Raw genomic sequence first — 18,709 nt, forward strand, 5'->3', positions numbered from 1 at the left:
TACACAATTTTGAAATACTATTTCAATGTTTGATCATGAAAAATTCTCCAAATTAGGAGTAATGTAAGAAGAATAACGATTGCACACAGGCTCTTAAAAATATTTGGATACTTGCAGACACCTTTTATGAATACATTATGTACATTATACGATACATCTTAAACTTTTATTAGCACTGTTATGAGATTTGACACAAATGTTAGGACACAAGTACTAAAACAGATGATAGAAAGATGATGAAAGTTGAAAGATATTTAGTATAAATATACATATTTCACAGAAATCATGAGAGTCAATTATCCATTATATTATACAAATTAACCTCAACATTCACTTTCATATTTCAGACAAGTGCTGAACATTTTGTGTTGCCTGAGAGATATTCTTAAACATTGTGCAAGAATTTTACGCTCGCAAGGAGTTACATAAACGGCCATTTCTTAATATCTTCTTTCTAAAATGTTTTATATAAAGCGTACAATGCAAATGTTTTCTATGATAAATGTTCAAATATTTTCGTGAGTCAGTGTAGATAAAGAGGTAGATAAAAGAACTATAAAGAGTGAAAATGACTGCATCCGGAATTGTAATATTAACGGAACTCGAGGGCTACTTCAGTTTCGTTTCCTCTTCGGCTGAAAACGGGCTGGTGGCCGCACACGAGAGGTCCTCGGTTGGGAATCGTAGGCGCCGACCTATTATCAGCCCCGTAAAAACGCCACTTTACGATTCCACCAGTCAAAACGAATTTCGAAATTGCATCCGACATCGGAGGTACTTGTCCATTCGGTCGTTTCGAAACGTACATCACGGAGTTTTATTGAAGCTCGCCGCATTTTCATAAGAATGTACACACCCGTGAACGACCATGAACTTCCTCGGGAGTATAAGCTTGTCCTTATACACTCTTCCACGTAATGGATCGCGTATAGGAGGCCGGCCAAATCTCCTCCAATTTATGGGTACGTTCTTTTCTTTTTTCTTCTTCCACCCGGTTAATTTAGGATTCTATAATTTAGGAGGCATTTTGCGAGAAAGCTCGCGGCTGCCGATCGATTCCGAGGAAACGAGCGAACCGGTAGCATACCTTCCACGCGGATTATTCGCACGAATTCGCTCACGTCGTCGCGTTTACGTCTCGCGTTTTAGCGGGTAAACTGGTTATTATAATTGGATACGCTCGTTGTCGGTTTTCGAGAAAATTAAGCTGCTGTTTAACAGAATGCCGAGATTGGGTGGTAATATTCGTGGGAATTTGTATAGCGTTAGCCGAATAATTGTAATATTTGGATAATTGAGGACTATAGGATAGTAGGGAAGACCAGCGTAAACGTCTTAGAACTCTTGTAATATCGAAGAGTATACCAGCATGCATTTAACTCTCCACCTGTAGTGTAGTTAACTAACAGTAGAAGCGAGAACAAGCTACGGCTGACGCTGTACGACTCTCCCGTGCACATAAAAAGTTTCTTAGAGTGTTCGAATACTTTTTTAAGCCATTCTATAAACGACGCTGTACGTTTGGCGAAGTAACGTAAAACCGAACACGACTCTCTTAAAGGAAGTAGATACATCAATATAAACCTCAGTGATTGCGAAGAAACAAGATGAATAGCAAACGATATATTCTTCATTCGTGACACCTTCTACAAGTAGTCGGACTTGTTGCGTACTAGGTGGTCTCGCGAGACAAGACCTCGCCGCGATTGTTGAAAGTGCCTCGAAAATGCGTTCATTGGCTAATTGAAATGGTTACCGACATGATATACGCCGCACGTGAATAATAACTCGTAACAAATCTAAGCGCGGTCGTTGCAAATTGGATATCGGACAGTTTCTGTCGTAGTATTTACCACCGCGAATGATTTATCAACGCACGTTTCATGATCGAAATTGAGAAAGCCAATTGCACGTATCCTTTATGTCCTAGCATGTTCTGTTAATATGCTGTTTGATTTATTACGTCAGAATGTGCTTAAGGAGAAGAAAATTAACAAAGTGAATATAATAATGCTTTTTTTACATTTATTGTTTTATCCAACGATAGAGCAGTTTTTAACTTGAACGTTATTTGAGTAAAATATTTGAGAAATGGTGGTTTAAGTAACATTTATTTTATTTGGCTGGATGTTATTTTTACAATGATTATGCGTTAGTTTCTTTGAATAAGCAATTGATTTTTCTTCAAATTATTTTATCATTTGGCTGTCAAATGAAACTTATATACGTATATCAACTTGAGGTTTAATTAAATTTTAATTAAAAATTATTTCATATATATTTATAATTTATGATTAAATGGAACGAAGAATTGACGAGGATTGCAGGCTGCTTGTTTTAGTTCTGTCAATCATATTTTGTAACGAAAAAAAAAGAAACTAATCGAAAGCAAACCTCACACTCGCATTAAAATAATTGCTGCCTATCAAGCAGCATGTCTCAGACGAGCAATTTACATAATTGTACGGAAAATCTGTCAAGTGTCATTTGTTGAACGCCGAATCTGTCTTCCTTTGAATTTGTTTCCGTTAGGTTGCACCAATGCCTGTAATTTTTCTTATCTTTCTCTTAGTTTGTTCGAAGCCTGCAGCCAAACGCGATGCACTTTTATATACATATGTACGTAAATAAAAACACGAAGAAAATGTATCACGACGTTGAAGCTTTGCGTGAAAAGTGGTTAGGCCGATGTGGAGCAGCTACTTTAATTTTTATGTCTCAGTTGTCTTTCAATTTTGCAAGCAAGAGAATGATTTTAACGGCACGTACAGAACAAAGAGATATAAAAGGAGTATGAAATACGAGTATCACGAAATAATTATATAAAACTGCAATCGGAAATAAATTAAGTTTTCAATATCTCTATACATATCAAAATTATGATATACGCTATGTTATCTATGACAATCTTACTAATAATTTTATTTGTATATAATATGACAGTTTATTGCTCGGTTTACACTTGGAATACGTCTTTGGATATAGTATTGTTTATTAGAAACTTTTTCTAACCTCTACAAGCCCGTTTGGCTGTCGTGTCGTGTAGTCAACTTAACCTAATCGTCTTCTAGCTGTCGTAGGATACGTTTCGTTTGCATTAAAACAAAAAGTGTCGTGCATCTATTATTTCCTTGTAAAACGAAAGAATCTTTTGGGGAAACCAAATATTTATCGTATTTTTTTTTTTTTTTTTTTAAATAGAAGAAGATATAAAACGCTGAGAGCATTTTTCAAGTTTTTTTTAATATATATTTCCGATGAATTCTGATTATACCGGTAGCTTGAAACCAGAATCGGAGAAAGTTCAATGGCCACTGAAATTACTTATCTTTTTGCGAGGAGACGATGAAAAATTAGGCAAACAATTTGGCGAGCAGCGCACGAACATGGTCGGTTGGTCTTTCGTGCGCGTCCTTATTTCAGTGTGCGTGAATTTAATGAGCCATGCGTGAGGAATGCGTCCCTCGGTTCCGTTCCGAAGCGCTTGACGCGTGAAATAAATTCGCTTCCTTCTTTTTCCATTGACAAAAAAGTCCCCTTTCATTCGCGGTGCGTGTCACTCTCGCATAAGGCGATAAATAAACTCGCACAAATATAACACGGCATCTTTCCTTTTTCTTTCCTTTTTAAGAGTAATTTCACTAGACATTATCGTTTCAACGTTTCAGCGAATTACACACGTTTTCAGAATATTCTTAAGAAGCGTTTAGACGATTAATATTGTTGCCAATATGTCAGATTCTCAACATTATCGTCGATACAATGTTGAGTACTTTAAATATGGACAATAATGTTGGCCATCTGAACGTTTCTTAAGATCTTACGTCGAAGAACATTGTCAGATCTTGGAACTATTTTTCACGAGATTGTAGGGGACTGTAGGACAAATTCAAGATTGTACGTCCAGCCACCTTGACAACGACAACTCGCTCAAACTTCTGCAAAAGAGTAGAATATACTATTGCGCAATGAAATTTGATCAGGCGTTAAAATAAAGCGTCCTGGAAATCAGGTATTGAGTTAAAAGAATATCGCGTAATATGCTTCGTCGAATTTGTCCTAAAGTGCCCTACAACCCCGACCTAGCCCCCTCTAAAGAAAAAGGAGAACAAGCAAGCAACTTCGGTTTCGCTATAAAAACAAAGTATTTTGGGAATATTTCGTCGTCATTCGTAGTAAGGTCGACAGCATCGTGGCAAACAGCGGAGAAATAACGAGTCGCGTCACCCGGCACACGCTGCATAAACACCGGCATAAACTCGATTTGCCGCGATAAGCGTTCGACTACTTTCGTGAGGCGGTATAACGTTAATTCGAATTCGTATAACTTGTTTAATCTAAACGAGGCTTCGTGCAGCGAGTTGATCGTTAAACGAGCGTGGCAGACGAAGAAGGAGGGGATGCCTAGTTGATATCGAAGCCAAGGAGGATATAAATCCCCGTAGAAATGGGGAACGCGAGCATTTACGATTGTCCCGGTGTATGAGCGTCATGAACGGGGACGAGCACATAACGCGAATGGCATCTTGGAAACGACAGCAGCGGCGCGATCGGCGACGGAATAATGAATTAGAGGTACGGCCTTTTGATAGGGTAATTTCGAGGGTAGGCTGCTGACACGGGGTTGGCGAGCCGGCCATTCCCAGGGCTGTTACGTCTAGACGTATCCCGTGCCCGAGCCATTTCGACTTTCAGGTGTCCGTAATTATCCTCGGTACGGTTTGCGCCGCGGCGCACGTATCCACCCGCGCCGCTTAAAGCCACCTTTCAGCTTCACGCCCTATAATTTTCGAAATTCACCCCTGATTTACGGCCCTCTGCTCGAACCGTGGCGCGAACGACTCACCGTCCGATAGAACCACCTCCGTTCCGTGAATTTCAACCTCAAGTTTCCATTTTCGAGATTTGTTCGCTCGCTGCGTCCTACGCGCTGGATCCCTTCGCCACTTCCGCGCGGAGATACTCGTCGTAGGATAAGCTCGAGGCACGAGCGAAGCCAAGCAGATTACGAGGCTCGCGGTAAGACGAGTATCAAGGACAGGAAAATTACGTTCGTCGCGACGCAACAACAGCATCGTAAAGTCGTCGAATCTTCAGAAATATCGCGGTTGAAGCGATCGATGACTATTTATAACCAAGGGAAACTCAACGACGCAGAATTTTTTCGTATTCACGGATCTTTCTTTCCTTTCCTTAAACTCGGCGCGCTCTGTTTCATTGCCCGCGAACCGTTAGTCGGGCACTCGAACGTCGCGCTCGGTCACCTCAGAGCCTGTCGCTATCGGACGTGACCGGTACGTAGGGGTAGTCCGAGCACGCGTATACTTCCGGGAAACTTTATTTTACGCTATACGCGTATACACGTGGATATTAAAGACGATCCCATCGTTTTATTTCGTCGTATTATTATATATCACAATGATATGCTAATTATACAAAATAATAGTGGTAATATAAATAATATAAAAAAGTAGCGATAAAATGAATAAATATGTTCACATTTTGCTATCATCCAGCTATCCTGTTAGGTGACGTTTGGACCAGTTGTCGCACGTAATCGTTCGCTTTTCGTGCTTTGAAGAATCGACAGTGTGACCTCTTCGTCCTTCGACCTTCGATTCAGGATGTCGACTCGTAGCGAGGGTAAGAGTTGTTTGGGCATAGGCGGATTTACGATGGAGGGTGAAGCCCTTTTCGCGTGTGTGGATGGCCAGTAGGCTATAACGCGGAGAGTGACCATCGTTCGGGCGTGGATGGGTATTGCAAGGTTGAAGAGAAACGTTTGGTAAACGTAGGTGGGGTTGGACGAGTACTCTAATACATTATCCTTGGCTTCTCTGCTTTCGACGGCACGTTCCTTCGACGTATTCCCCGCTATCGTTCAATTTCGAGCGACAGATGCATTCTCTATCCTTCTCGCAAAGATTTTCCGAGCAAGTAAATTCTATTTATCCAAAAGGAGCTTCCCCTTTCGAAAGTTTTAATTCCGCGGGAAAATTCGATTAGCAACATGACGAACATAACGTTCCTAAAACGAAACCTAAATGTTGCCCTTTTCGTTCAAACGTATCATCGACGTCTCATGAGCCGTTTAATTGCAGGGCTCTCGGTCGTACCGGAGATGGCTACACGTGGACGAGGGAGGCCTGCACCAGCGCGAAAAGCTCCGGCCTTTTGGAGAGGAAGCAGGCAAGGGCGTGCAGAGCGACGCCGGACGTTATGGCCAGCTTGGTGCAAGCGGCCAGGGATACATCGACGGTATGCCAGCAAGCATTTCGACATCGTAGGTGGAATTGCAGCAGCATCGAGCGTGCGCCGGATTATACGCCTGAATTACTTACCGGTACGTTCTATGTCGGATGTTCGACACCTTTTATTTAACACCGCGGAGGCCAGTCACGAATCTGCCCTCCCGGCTCATCTAAGATTCTATTTCGTCAGACGTTGATGCTAAAGGAGATATCGAGTCGTAGATGCTCGTTGAAATATGAAACGCGGTTGGAACAGTGCGTCGAGAAAATTGAGTGGAATTATTGAAAGAGAGAGCGTGGATGATGGTGTTGCCGATGGTGCATTTCTCAGGCGGCTGAACAGTCTGCTAAGCTTAATTCTTCTCCTTCGATTTTTGAGATAAGAAGGAACTTTTCGATGTAAGAGTCGTTCGATATCGAACGAGCCATTGGTCATGGTGATTGAAGGAGATTCGAAGGCCATCGTCGCCTTCTTTCAACGGAATCGTGTACTTCTGAACGCAGAGACGATCGTAGCCCTTTTGAAGAAGATCGTGACTATGGTCGTCTGAGATCGCTCAAGATCACGAACGTAATAACGAGCGAAAAACCAGAATTCACGATGTACGTGCTTGCTCTTACCTGTTTGCTTAATGTTTACTTTCCCTTAAATTTCACTTCATCTTAGAAAACGTAGAAAAATTTCTAGTTGCGATAAATAAATACTCTATCGAATTTTAAGGCATAGAAGTTTTCGACGTTTTAGATGAAACATGACAAAGTTACGTAACATGGCACGATATGGCAAACAACGTGTCTCTTTATTTCCGTGGAAATATCCATGTCCTATAACTTATTGGATTCCAGGAATTTAATTGAAAATCCTTCGATTACGTATATGGGTATATATATCTGATTGACTGTAATATTTAGCATACTAAATTCTGTCAGAGGCGTAGGTAAATCACGACGACGATTCGATACGGTTCGGGGCGATACATCGAGCTGTCGTAATGTATTTGTTTCGTTAATGCATGAACTGGCTGATCAGAGAAAGTGAACAACATTCGCGAGTTGACACGAACATGTCGCCAACGTTAAATCCTTCTCTTTCACTTGGAAATTATTCGTATTATCGTTCTTGGAAATCGCTTCCTAGATATGAACTTACACGAATATGAAAGTGGAGCCGCGCAAAGTCGTCCATTCCTGCGAAAGATCCTTATTCTATAATCCCTATTTGCCTTTCATACGGCCGCGTTAGTTTCCTAGAAAAGCAACGAGACGAAAAAAGGTAAACTTTTCAGCGAATTAATTTGAACTAAAAAGTGTAAAGTAGAAAAGCGTCAATTACTCGACTTGTATCGTTATCGTCACATTCATCGCTCGAAAGCGTAGCTGCATCGGATTAAAAAAGTTCAGGCTCCACTGAACGATCAATGTTTCTAAACGGAAGAGGAGACTAAATTAGGATTAGATACCCTCGAACAAGACGTTCGATTCTTTGTGCTCTTCTGCGAAAGCTTTTTCGAGGGCCCCGGTAGAACGAAAAATTATTGCTAGAAACGTGGAACGAGCCTGAAAACGAGGATCGTATATCCCGCGAAGCGTATCAGGTTAAATAGGAAGGCCTCGAAGAAGCGGCTCAATTAGTGGTCATTATCAAAGCTGCTGCTTCCTTCCTTTCTGGCAGCGGTTGCCAGCGAATGTCGGATTAACTGTTGGCCGTTTGACGATAATTATATATTGTAAATAAAAGTGTTCCCCTCGGGGCAAGAGAAGCAAGCGATCCTTCGTTAATGAGAAAACCGAGAAGCTTCGGCCCGTGAGGTTCGCAGTGGCGATGAAAAACACACGGTTGCTCGATACGTATCGGAGGAGCGGAAAAGCCGCCCTTTCGCTGCCGCTATGCTAATCAGCTTTCCTTCAATTATTTCAAACCGGCTGGAGGAGAGACCGTGAATGGCGACCTCTAAAGGCACCACGGACCGTACCATTACCGATTTTATTCGGGGCCGTTCGAGAGACTCGACTTCTTGCCACGTTAATTGCCCGCCTCGGAGATTTCTTATTAGAAAATCGCAGCGTCGTCGCTTCGACCTTCGACCCAATTCATCGGAAGACCTTTGCTCTTAGCAGCAGCCTCGGCAAAGCTTCTTATGTAACGAAAATAGAATTAAACGCGAGCTTGTTAAGCAAATTTGCCAATGGACAAGCCGAACAATGCCCGTTGCAAGAGAGAACGTTCGGCTTGCTACGTCTTCGTTCAGCTTTCTTCTTCTTCTTCTTTCATTCCTTTTTTCACTGTAAGTCCGGATTTATCGAGAGTTTATAACGAATTTCATTAGCTCGAACAGGCTTGGGCAAGGTTTTGTTTGCGACGAGGATGGAAGCAACGAATCAGGATACCGAGTCGTTTCAATCAATTTATTATACTTATTCGAAAGGTACACACTGTCGTAAGCATTGGATTACGCTTAACGAAAAATTATATCAAACCTTGCTCCATTTAAGGTCTTACAATGAGATGGCAGAGTAACTGGAAAATTAAATCAGATAGAATGAAAGCTGGAAGACCTGTAGAATACTCCGCGGAAGAGAAGAACAGTGAACTCTTAAATGCAAGAGACGTATTTTTCAATCTGCCGTAACAGGAACCAGAGAACAAGCATTCGTGTACGCTATGTCGGCTGCAGCTGCAGTTTGGAGGCTAGCGAGAGGATGCGCCCTGGGCAGTCTAGCGGCTTGTTCCTGCGCCACTCCACCACGAAGAGAGCCACCGTCACCGTCCGCCTTGATTTCACCTTCGTCCTTCACCGCCACGTCGCTCTCGTTCGGCACGCTTTCTGCCAAGAACTCGTTCAAATGGGGTGGCTGCGGCGACGACGTTAGATCCGCGTCCAGGATGGCCAAGAGGTTTCTCCAAGGCGCCACTCCTCCTGGCACAGGTGCAACCGCGAAGTTTATGCACGCTGTTAACATGCACAACAACCGGGCGGGTCGAAGGGTAATTGAAATAATCGTATTAATTTAAAGCGACGAACAAGAGGAAGACGGAGGATTTGCATTCGTTTCGCATCCACGCTGATAATCATTTCGCTGTACACGTTTCATTTTTGTAGCTTTTTCGGCTTTAGGAATACGGCTTTAGGTAATTATTAGACTGCGGATTTTTACGCAAATTCATATATTTCAGAGCATAATTAGAAACGTAGAAGCTGTACTTTGGATGAAAATATGAGAAACGAGAACAGATCGAAAACGAAAGGAAAAGCTGATACACGGCAAACTAAATTACCGTATTAACACCGTATTAATAAGCGAGCTGTTGGATCTTGTCCAAGACATCTTTCCGCGCTAATATAAACTTTCCCGTGAAAAGCAAATACTTGGATCGAGCAATTTGCTATATCTCCTCTCTTTAAATGAACTCCGAGCCTCACTGAGGAATTTCAATTATTCGTTCGTACGCTTCAAATGAAATACAAGAAGTACATAAGTTAACAGAATTCACATGTGATCTCTGTGTATTTAATCGTTGCAAGGCAGTGGAACAATCCTTGACCCTGGAATGCAAATGTCACGGAGTTTCCGGTTCGTGCAGCGTGCGTACCTGTTGGAGAGGTCTTGGTTCTTCGGGGCCAGCAGCCGCAGGAAGTCGATTGCTTCGGAGATACGCAACTGCGGCGGAAGTTCGGCCGAGGTCAGGAGGCAGGCTACCACCTCTATATCATCACGATAATCTGTTGTACACCACGAAAAGCCCGGACTATTGTCTTCCTGACAAGAAGAGGGGGAGTCTTGGAACTGTCGGCAGGTAAATCACGCTTCTCTTTCTTTATTTGTTTCGCTAATATCGTAGAACCGGTTTCGTGCTATATAGTGGTTTGCAGGCGATTGTTTCTCTCATATGACAGACGCTTCGCTGTCGCGTTTTCTTCTCACGCCACGACCGATTCTAACCGAACTGTAATCTCAAGGTGGAAAATCTCTGATAGAATAAATGAAGAAGTCGAATGATCGGAAACGAACAGGAGTTGAATAATGCAGCTGGAGTAAGATTAAACGTGTCTTCTTCACGTCGTAATATCGTACAGTAGTACGATGTTCAGCTGTAGACGTGTTCGCGTGAAATTCAAAATTTTAATTGATAAAGATCACGGATTAATTATATGCGACCGATAAATAATCAGTTGATTGCGACTTAAATCAGAATCGTAGATTACTGTAATCTAAACTATAATCGTGATGCCTAAATAATAAAAATTTGTGTATTATCGTATTCTCAATATTTCTGCATATGCCTCTGCGCATATTTTATTCACAGATTGTGGATGTCTATGAACTTACTGGAAATCTAAATATTCATAAAGACATAGAATGCACACAATGTTCAGAGATATCTGATGTATTCGAAGTAAAACATTTATTACGCTAGTTAGTAGCTGATACAGATCACGTAGACTCGATTTTCATAGTTAGCTTCCTAGAAGTATGAAATTGCATAAATATCCAAGGTTCATGGATTCGCATATTTTGCTATATTTTCAAAGCAGAAACGCCAACGTTTTCATAACAAATCGATAAATTGATGTACAGTAGATGCAGTAATAAAGAATATATAGAATATCTGAAACGTTGTATGCGATACACACGAGTGCACTTTGCAGGCTAATCTTCTCAAATCCTTCCTTTCACGTCTAACTTTCCACCAACATTTCACGAACATGCACATTTTGTACAAGTAACCCAATCCTTACAAAACTAGAAGAAAGACAGTTGAATGCAATTCTAGAAGTTACAGTGCACAGCAACTCCTTTCTAAGTAAAGATACAGAACGTTTGTGTCGCAACGCTGCATCATGATTTTGTACTTTCTTTCCTTCCAACGTTGGCCGTTATAAGCTAAATTTTCAATTTTATTTCCCATTATCATTATTATTACTAGTAATTAACTAGTAATTATCACATTGTCCCAAACCAGCTCCTTACAAAATCCTTCTCAATGTTCGTCTTTGTAATTTGCCTGTTGTTTCTGTTTGTGTACACTTTTCGTCCAAGTTCCCTGTGTATTGGGTATTTTTATTTTTGGTACGCATCCCACTGATTCTGTGTGATTCACATGTTTGGCATAGTCCTTCTTCGTTTATATGTCGTGGTATTTTAGTCTGTTGACTTTCCATTGTTTTCTTCCTGCCAATCTTATCTCCGCTAGGATTCTTTTCATTCCAATTCGAAGGTTTATTTCAGCTCTTTGTATTTGGGTTTGTACGAGAAATTTACTGTTCTCCTTGCGTCTTCCTTTCGAAGACTGTCCTTTATCATTTCTGGTATCGTGCAGTATTCCTGTATTATTTAGGTGAAAGAAATATGAGAAAGAGACGTTATATATCTGCCTCTACGTTAAATCCTTTTCAGTAAGGTACGAGTTAGACACGAGCAAGTTAAAATGCGTTGATCGATATATGCATAAATTTTTTACTTTCAACGGATTTAAGGATATTTTATCATTTGCGAGCCTGACACAGGATCATATTTTATTATAAGTGGTTCACTTTCCTTTCACGTAGAAAGAAGTACACAAACATCTAGTTAGCACGCTTCACGCTTACTGCCAATTCGGAGAAATCTCATGTATCTAGTTTTCTAAGCTTCCAAATGGATTATACTCGTAAATTATTATTGAGAAATGTATCTGTTTCTTTCGTAGCGTTGCCTATAGATTGGCACAAATTCAATTGAACTGTCGCTTAAATTACGTCTGTCGTCGATAGCGATTGTGATCGATCGAATTCCTAGTAGCCGAAATACTTTGTGAACAGTAAATAATAAGCATCCAGATCCTTCGTAAATATTGCATTAGATAATGTAGCAAGTTTCCCTGTAGCCAACTGGTAAGATTATATCGATATATTTATACATTTACATAAGTAGAATGTATCTAGAAAAATAGCCGATTAATGCAAAATATAATCAGAATTTATGACGTAGAAGTAGATTCGTTTTAATACTATGTCAGAAATATTGTATAAGCATTTCCTTTAATATGCTCTCCTTATCTGAGTCGACTTTTTAGCTTCAAGTCGTCTTACGTTAGCCTATACTTTGTATGTACGATTTACGTTCTGAAATATAAGAATATCGTTGAAAATACAAATCTGTTTATGTCGCGCATTAAGTTGCATTCGTTCGATCGCCGATACGCGTTTGATAATTCCTATTTCTTCGGCAAATAAACGCAATCATCAAGTACGCGAGCGTGGAAAAAGAAGAGGAAAAAGGGAAAAAGATAAGTTGTGTATCTTTATACGCGAGAGGTGGCGTAAGGAGGCCAGGAAGTAGCTTTGCTTCGAAAATGACTTTGCATTTTGATATAGGATCGCGACCACCTTGCCATTGATTTCCTTATCCTTTCAACGCAGTCAGGTGTTATCTCGTTACATTTGTCAGCGACTTTATTCAGTTCGTTAGTAAGGTACATGTACAACGTACAACAAGTATCTTGTAGATAGCCGAGTGGAATTCATTACGATAGTTCCATTTGTCAGAAGCTCGTATTAAGAAGTAAAATCGAAATACAAATATGCTTACATATGTAACGATATTTTTCGCTTCTAAAATAGATTCGTATGGGATATTAATCTTACACGTACGGGGTGTCCCAGAGTTTTCCATTCGAGCATATTATAGTAGCGTATTATGGTACAGTATCGTATCAGCGACGCACTCGTATGGATGTATGGGCCTGATGAACAGAAATAATAAATATTTTGCTAAGAAGTCGAAGGGAAATGTACGAAATAACTTGCCGTCGAGAAAGCGTAAAAGTAAATTGACGTTTGTGGTCGTTCGATTTCACGATACGTAAATATTGATTGCCTTTACAAACACAGGATTGCACATCACAGGACTTTACATTCACATCTATAGGAAACATTATGTTTCTTATATTGGAAATTTCTTGCCCGTTCCCTACAACTTCAGGGAATGTATGCTGCTAATTTTTTGCATTAATTCTTCACGCGTATCAATGTTTGCCGAGTAAATTTTGTTTTCAGTCAAATCTTGAAGGCTAATGGTCGAGCATTTTTTAAGAAAATAATAGAATTACCAGGAATCTTAATTTTTATTTGATGCATTTGATGTAGAAAGATACAATTACGCATATATTGTACAACATCGCAACACGAACGTGTTACGCATAATTGTAGATAGGCAAAGTGCACAATTTTTGTATATTATAACGATGCACGAAATAAGATTCTTTACAAATGTAATCGCAAACGTGTTTTCAAAATTGAAATAGCCCTACAAAATTATCTACTTGTGTAAAAAGATGTGTGTAAAAAATATTCTAAGACCGTTTAGCAGAAAGAGCTTGGGATATCTTGTATCTAGAAAAATTTCCATTTGCCAATGAGATAAACTACTCTACCTTTTGTCGTTATTTTGAGCTCGATAAATATGCTGTCAGTCGAACAGCAAAAAGATCAATTTACAAACTACATTATTCATACTGTCCGTATTATACAAGAATGTATTATTAATAGAAAATTCAATGCTACTATGTTGCAACGTTACCCATATCGCTGTACACGGTTGTCTCAGTTAAACGAAATCGCCTAAGATATCTGCCTCGTTTACGATCGTATAAGGAAGAATTCTCAGGACAAAGTTGGACCACTTACGAGGAAAGAATCTTCTCGCAATTTTCTTTTTCTTAAGGAGACTGCAAGGTTATCGGTATTTTTTTAAAATAGAACTCTGCATCTCTGTTTATACCAGACGACGTGATCTCTTATTCGCTGTATTCTTCCTAAACTATGGGATCCGGTCCCGCATCAGAGTTGGTGGTCATTTGTGCAACTGCCGTAAGACCAGTGAGACAAAAGACATCAGAGGTTTAGGTGATCTCGTTTAGTCGAGACACCCTGTACATGTGCTGGGTATTATATAACAAATTTATACAAATATCGTCGCTGTTTATCTCTCGATTCTACCGACAGCCAATGCACGTGTCGGCTAATTTAAAGGAAAAATCGAGCAACCCTCGCGAGAAGATTTACATCTAGAATGGATATCAATGACACGTAACGTAGGCTAATTTATTTCATCGCTAAATCCGGTGATATACGCGTGCACGGTGCACGACCGGTTACATAATCCGCTGAAAGCAATGCATTTCAAGTATCTAACGTGGTGAATGAGTATCGTCTCGTGCAACAGCCATACGCTAGGGTTGCAGGCTAGAGACAAGAAGGCTAGAGATAAAGAAAAAGGTGTCAGAACGCTGGTAAAACTTCTCCAACAGAGATTAGCGTTCGTTTATTTCGTAGAATTCTCGTTAGAGGGGAAAGGTTTCCCGTTGAAAAGGATCCGAAGCGATTAATTCTCTCGTTGATCGTCTTATTAATTTTCTCGTTGCCAATTCTCTGCAAAATGTAAGCCTTCCTGAATAATTGGCGAATATAAGTAATTGACTTTTTCCTTTTTTGTCTGATCGTAATATTTCTAACCGCCACGAACAACATCCTGGCAGCTAAAGATAGTTACGACATTTAACAGAAACGACAGAGAACGTTTTTCACGTACCACCATGTATATATGGCTATGCGATGATTTAATTAGAATTTCATCAAATATTTTCAAAGATACTGAACGTGTAGAAACGAATGCTTCGACGTTGATTAATCAGTTAGCTGTTACGACGAACGAGATCACGTAACATCGAATACTATTAACGATTTTTTCATTTTCAAGGAACGTAACGGGTAACGAATCCTTTATGGAGAAAATCCTTCACGGGGAAGAAAAGAATGGAAATTCAGCGATAATCAAGCGTATCAAGAATCGTAAAATTACGTTACGACAGCCAGTTAACGACTGGCTTCGTTGCATCTTCGTTTATCTGTTTGCCTGGACACAGAAGAATGGTACACGTGTCATAAAAATGAACAAGCTGCTCGTAAACATTTTTCTTTATTACTATTGTTCTTGCGTTTGGCTTTCGCCCGTCATAAGCTTCGGTAATAAGTGGGTTGCGAGTAAAAGTAGGAAACTATTTAATAAGGTCGCAAAAATGTATAAGCAACGATTCATTCCTATCCCTGTTACTAGCAATTCGTATCACGTTGGCCCCAAATTCTCGCCGCACTCTGTACGAAGTAGCGCGTTCTGTTCGCCTCCCTAATTTGCCTACTGTTTATATTTACGTTCTATTCGCGGGCAGTTCCTCAGCGAGCGTTCGACCCAAGCGTTCTGCTTTCTTTCTGCAACGTGTTTGACGTAATTCTTCATTCATACATCGTGGTACTTTGTTTATTCTGTTCACGCGACGATAGCAAGTTTGTAAACGGGGTTCGAAGGTGGTCATTTCGAACAACTGCTACGAAGATAAGAACTTATGGGTTAATAGTAGTAGTAATATTTATATACAAACTTAAGGTACAAATAAATCGTGTTTCAGGTTTATACAGTGGATAAACTGTTTCGTTAAAGTTATAGTCTCTTGTTGTTACCTACTTCGCCCGATTAGCTTCCTTCGGTTCGCTCCTATCGCGTTGCCTGGTTTATTTTCCTGTTCGTTCTTTCACGCAGGAAGGTCTAAATCCCATGCACGATTTTCTGCACGTGTATGTATCTTTTATTAGCTTTTCTTCTTGAAAAGAAAAGATACTTGTAATATTCATACTTTGTCGAGAATTCTGTTTAGATTTATATCGAGGACACTTGACCACAGTATGTTCCAATGTCTCCACTTTGTTCCAGTTGCACAGTTTGCAATTTGCATTGTCGTTAATAAAATACGTAACACCCTCGACGTTTACCTTCCACCCAGTTTTACTCGATGGTCTTACTGGTGCCAGGGTTGTTGCGTAGGTAACAGCTATATTTAAACCTATACATTTTGCTTGTTCTCTTCTCTGTGCAACTTCTTAACGCATTTATGCGAGCAGTTGCAGATTACTGGAACGCGAAAATGGCTGTAACTTGGAAAGAAGGTCAGGCAGGACACGCGTTCTTACGACGCGGATTCCACGCGTTACGATACACCCTGTATATCTATCCGATGCATAATGCAGATATCAGACGAGTGATATTTCAGAGGAGTTTACGGTGCGCGATTCGTGGCGATCGCGGCATTTATTTCTGTCTCCGAGCTAGTCAACTAATCGTTACCTGGCGCTAATAAAATACTTCCATCCTGTACGTCGACTCGATCCTTCGGCTTGTTCGCTTTTGTGCAACAGCCACACACAACGAATTTCTCGGCTCGATCTCGGTTATCTTCGGCATAGCCGGATCACCGACCCGGGTATCGGTGATCGGATACTCGCTTATTTATACGACTGTATCGGTAATTACCTATGAGGGAAGACCCTGGAGATAGGGCGGAACTTGATTTTTCCGGCCGATGGAAAAACCTGTTCTCGAAACCGAATAAATCCACTGTTTTACGATATTTCAACGACTCTACGGTCCCTCTGCTATCGACACGGAATCTTTCTTCGCTTACAGTTAAATGCTGAAGCCGCGTGCTCGTTGAACCGACAACGAGCAACCTTCTGTTGTCAGGTGTTGGCGGCTGGTTCAAACCGTACTCGACCGCGTCGGCGATTTTGACGCGAAGCAAAAGCAGCGAAACCCTAGACGAGAAAATGTCGTTTCTTTCCCTCCACTTGCTTTTCCACGTGAAATAACCAGCCGACCGCTTGTATCGGGATTTCGCAGACACGCTGTATATTACAGAAAGCCGAATAGAAGGAAAACAAGCGACATAGCGCACGAACTGTTGTGAAACTGTTTCCTCGGGGTAGTACACACCTTTCATAGCCGAATGTTTAACGATATTTATGTCGACAAAAAAGATCCATCGAAAGTTGGTTCTTAACAAAAAGTATCGCGAGGATTGTGGCCGCCTCGAAGGTTTGCTTGGGCAACGATCGCTGTTGGCGCGAGCTGGCACGAGATAAAGCGAGAAAGAAAGAATAAAGCGAGCTTTCGTCGGTGATTGCATTCGCTACGGATTTTCCGGCAGCACGCGAAAGCAGCGTCTTCGTCGTCCTGAATTATTCACGGCCGATGTTCGTGAATTAAGATCACCCACGGCATTCCGGGAACGGCGACTGGTTTTCGGCAGAAGATACAGCAACAACGCGGTCATCCCTTCTGGCTCCGATGCTTTGTACCGTTCAGCCCGCCCTGTAAATCATCCATCGAATCAGCGGTTGTGCCGTCACGTTGAGCAAAATTTAACGCGGTACCTTCTGCTCGTGACGTCGGTTGTTATCTCAGTGGTTAACTCAGCGCATCGGAGTGCACGTTAGGAGTGAATTTTTGAATGAATTGTTCATTTATCGAAAGACGTCGCTGCTTTTTCTACTCCGTGGCCAGATGCTTTCAACGAAGTCTCTGCTCTTTGCTGTTTGACGATGCAACATCGAGTCGCTGCCTCTCTATCGACTTATCCTTCGTCAAACTGTTTCACGCGTCCTGTAAACCGATATTCGGCAACCTATTTGCTAGGAAATGTTGCTCCGAGGAAGAACGCTCCGGCGTAGCTAGTAACCTTGAAGTTAAAATTTACCACTTCGATTACCACGTCGATCGTCGATGAGACGACTTGTTTCCTTTTACTAAGCGCCACTTGCGTTACAAGTTGCTCTTTCGAAATTCCACTTCTACCTAGAGCAGCTCTATTCGTAGCACAAAAGCTTAGAATGGTCGGTACTATACTAGTCTCACCTACGTGCACTTCTACCGTAGAAAACACGTTAGTTTCTTTTTATTTCTCCCTATGATTAGAAAAAAAAAGAAAAGAATGGAACGGTTGAGCCAAACTGGTGAGCAATTCGTAAGCTAATCGGATGCTAGTTCTGGACATGTTAATATTTCATCTGTGCCGGTTAATATATGTATAGTACCTGGTTTCTTTGGGCATCACTGACTGGCCTGCCGGTTACAGCTTACAACCGGTAATTATAACCCTCCGTATAATTATACAAAGTAGGCGTGGTGAATGTTTATTACGGGACGCCTTCGACCATTTCACCGTATACTTTTCGAAATCGTTTTTTCTTAACACTACGCCTGTGTAAAAACACGTGGGCCGCAACAACATGCCAGGTGACTTGGCAGACTTTTTCCCTTTTTAATGTGTCGCAGGCTGCGCATCTTTATGGAAGTGCGATCGACGATCGGGCAATCAACCGGTAATATTGAGACGTTAACGATTTCGTTTAAAGCCCTCGAAGAATTTATACGGTCTTACTTACGTATTCTATTCAATGATATTCTACGTATTTTTATTTCCTTTCCTAGTAAACGGCAAACGGCATTCGACAATTTGCTCTCCTCGCTCGTAATTTAATTGGCATATGTATACACGTGCAATGATATTTGTCGCGACATTAAAATATCAATTTTCTATCCGATTTCGTGACATTAGAGCGCGTTTAATCGACTGGTAACAAATGATA

General features: G+C 41.0%; 1 protein-coding gene across 7 annotated transcripts in view; it reads left to right on the top strand.

The window, feature by feature from the left end:
- The window catches only part of LOC122577148 (protein Wnt-11b-2-like), a 29,139-nt gene that overhangs the window by 9,720 nt on the left and 710 nt on the right, over positions 1–18,709 (top strand). For 3 of the 7 annotated variants that reach the window (XM_043748294.1, XM_043748295.1, XM_043748298.1), the window contains 3 exons: positions 6,102–6,343; positions 8,885–9,237; positions 9,776–10,047. In XM_043748294.1, the coding sequence (XP_043604229.1) occupies positions 6,102–6,343; positions 8,885–9,237; positions 9,776–10,047 (867 nt within the window). Of the gene's footprint in view, positions 1–775; positions 963–6,101; positions 6,344–8,884; positions 9,238–9,775; positions 10,048–10,123; positions 10,387–13,672; positions 18,443–18,709 lie in introns of those variants that run through there. The other 4 variants (XM_043748296.1, XM_043748299.1, XR_006320080.1 and 1 more) reach the window with 4 other exon arrangements.

Source organism: Bombus pyrosoma, linkage group LG17 (assembly GCF_014825855.1).
Source record: "Bombus pyrosoma isolate SC7728 linkage group LG17, ASM1482585v1, whole genome shotgun sequence".
Lineage (NCBI taxonomy): Eukaryota > Metazoa > Arthropoda > Insecta > Hymenoptera > Apidae > Bombus > Bombus pyrosoma.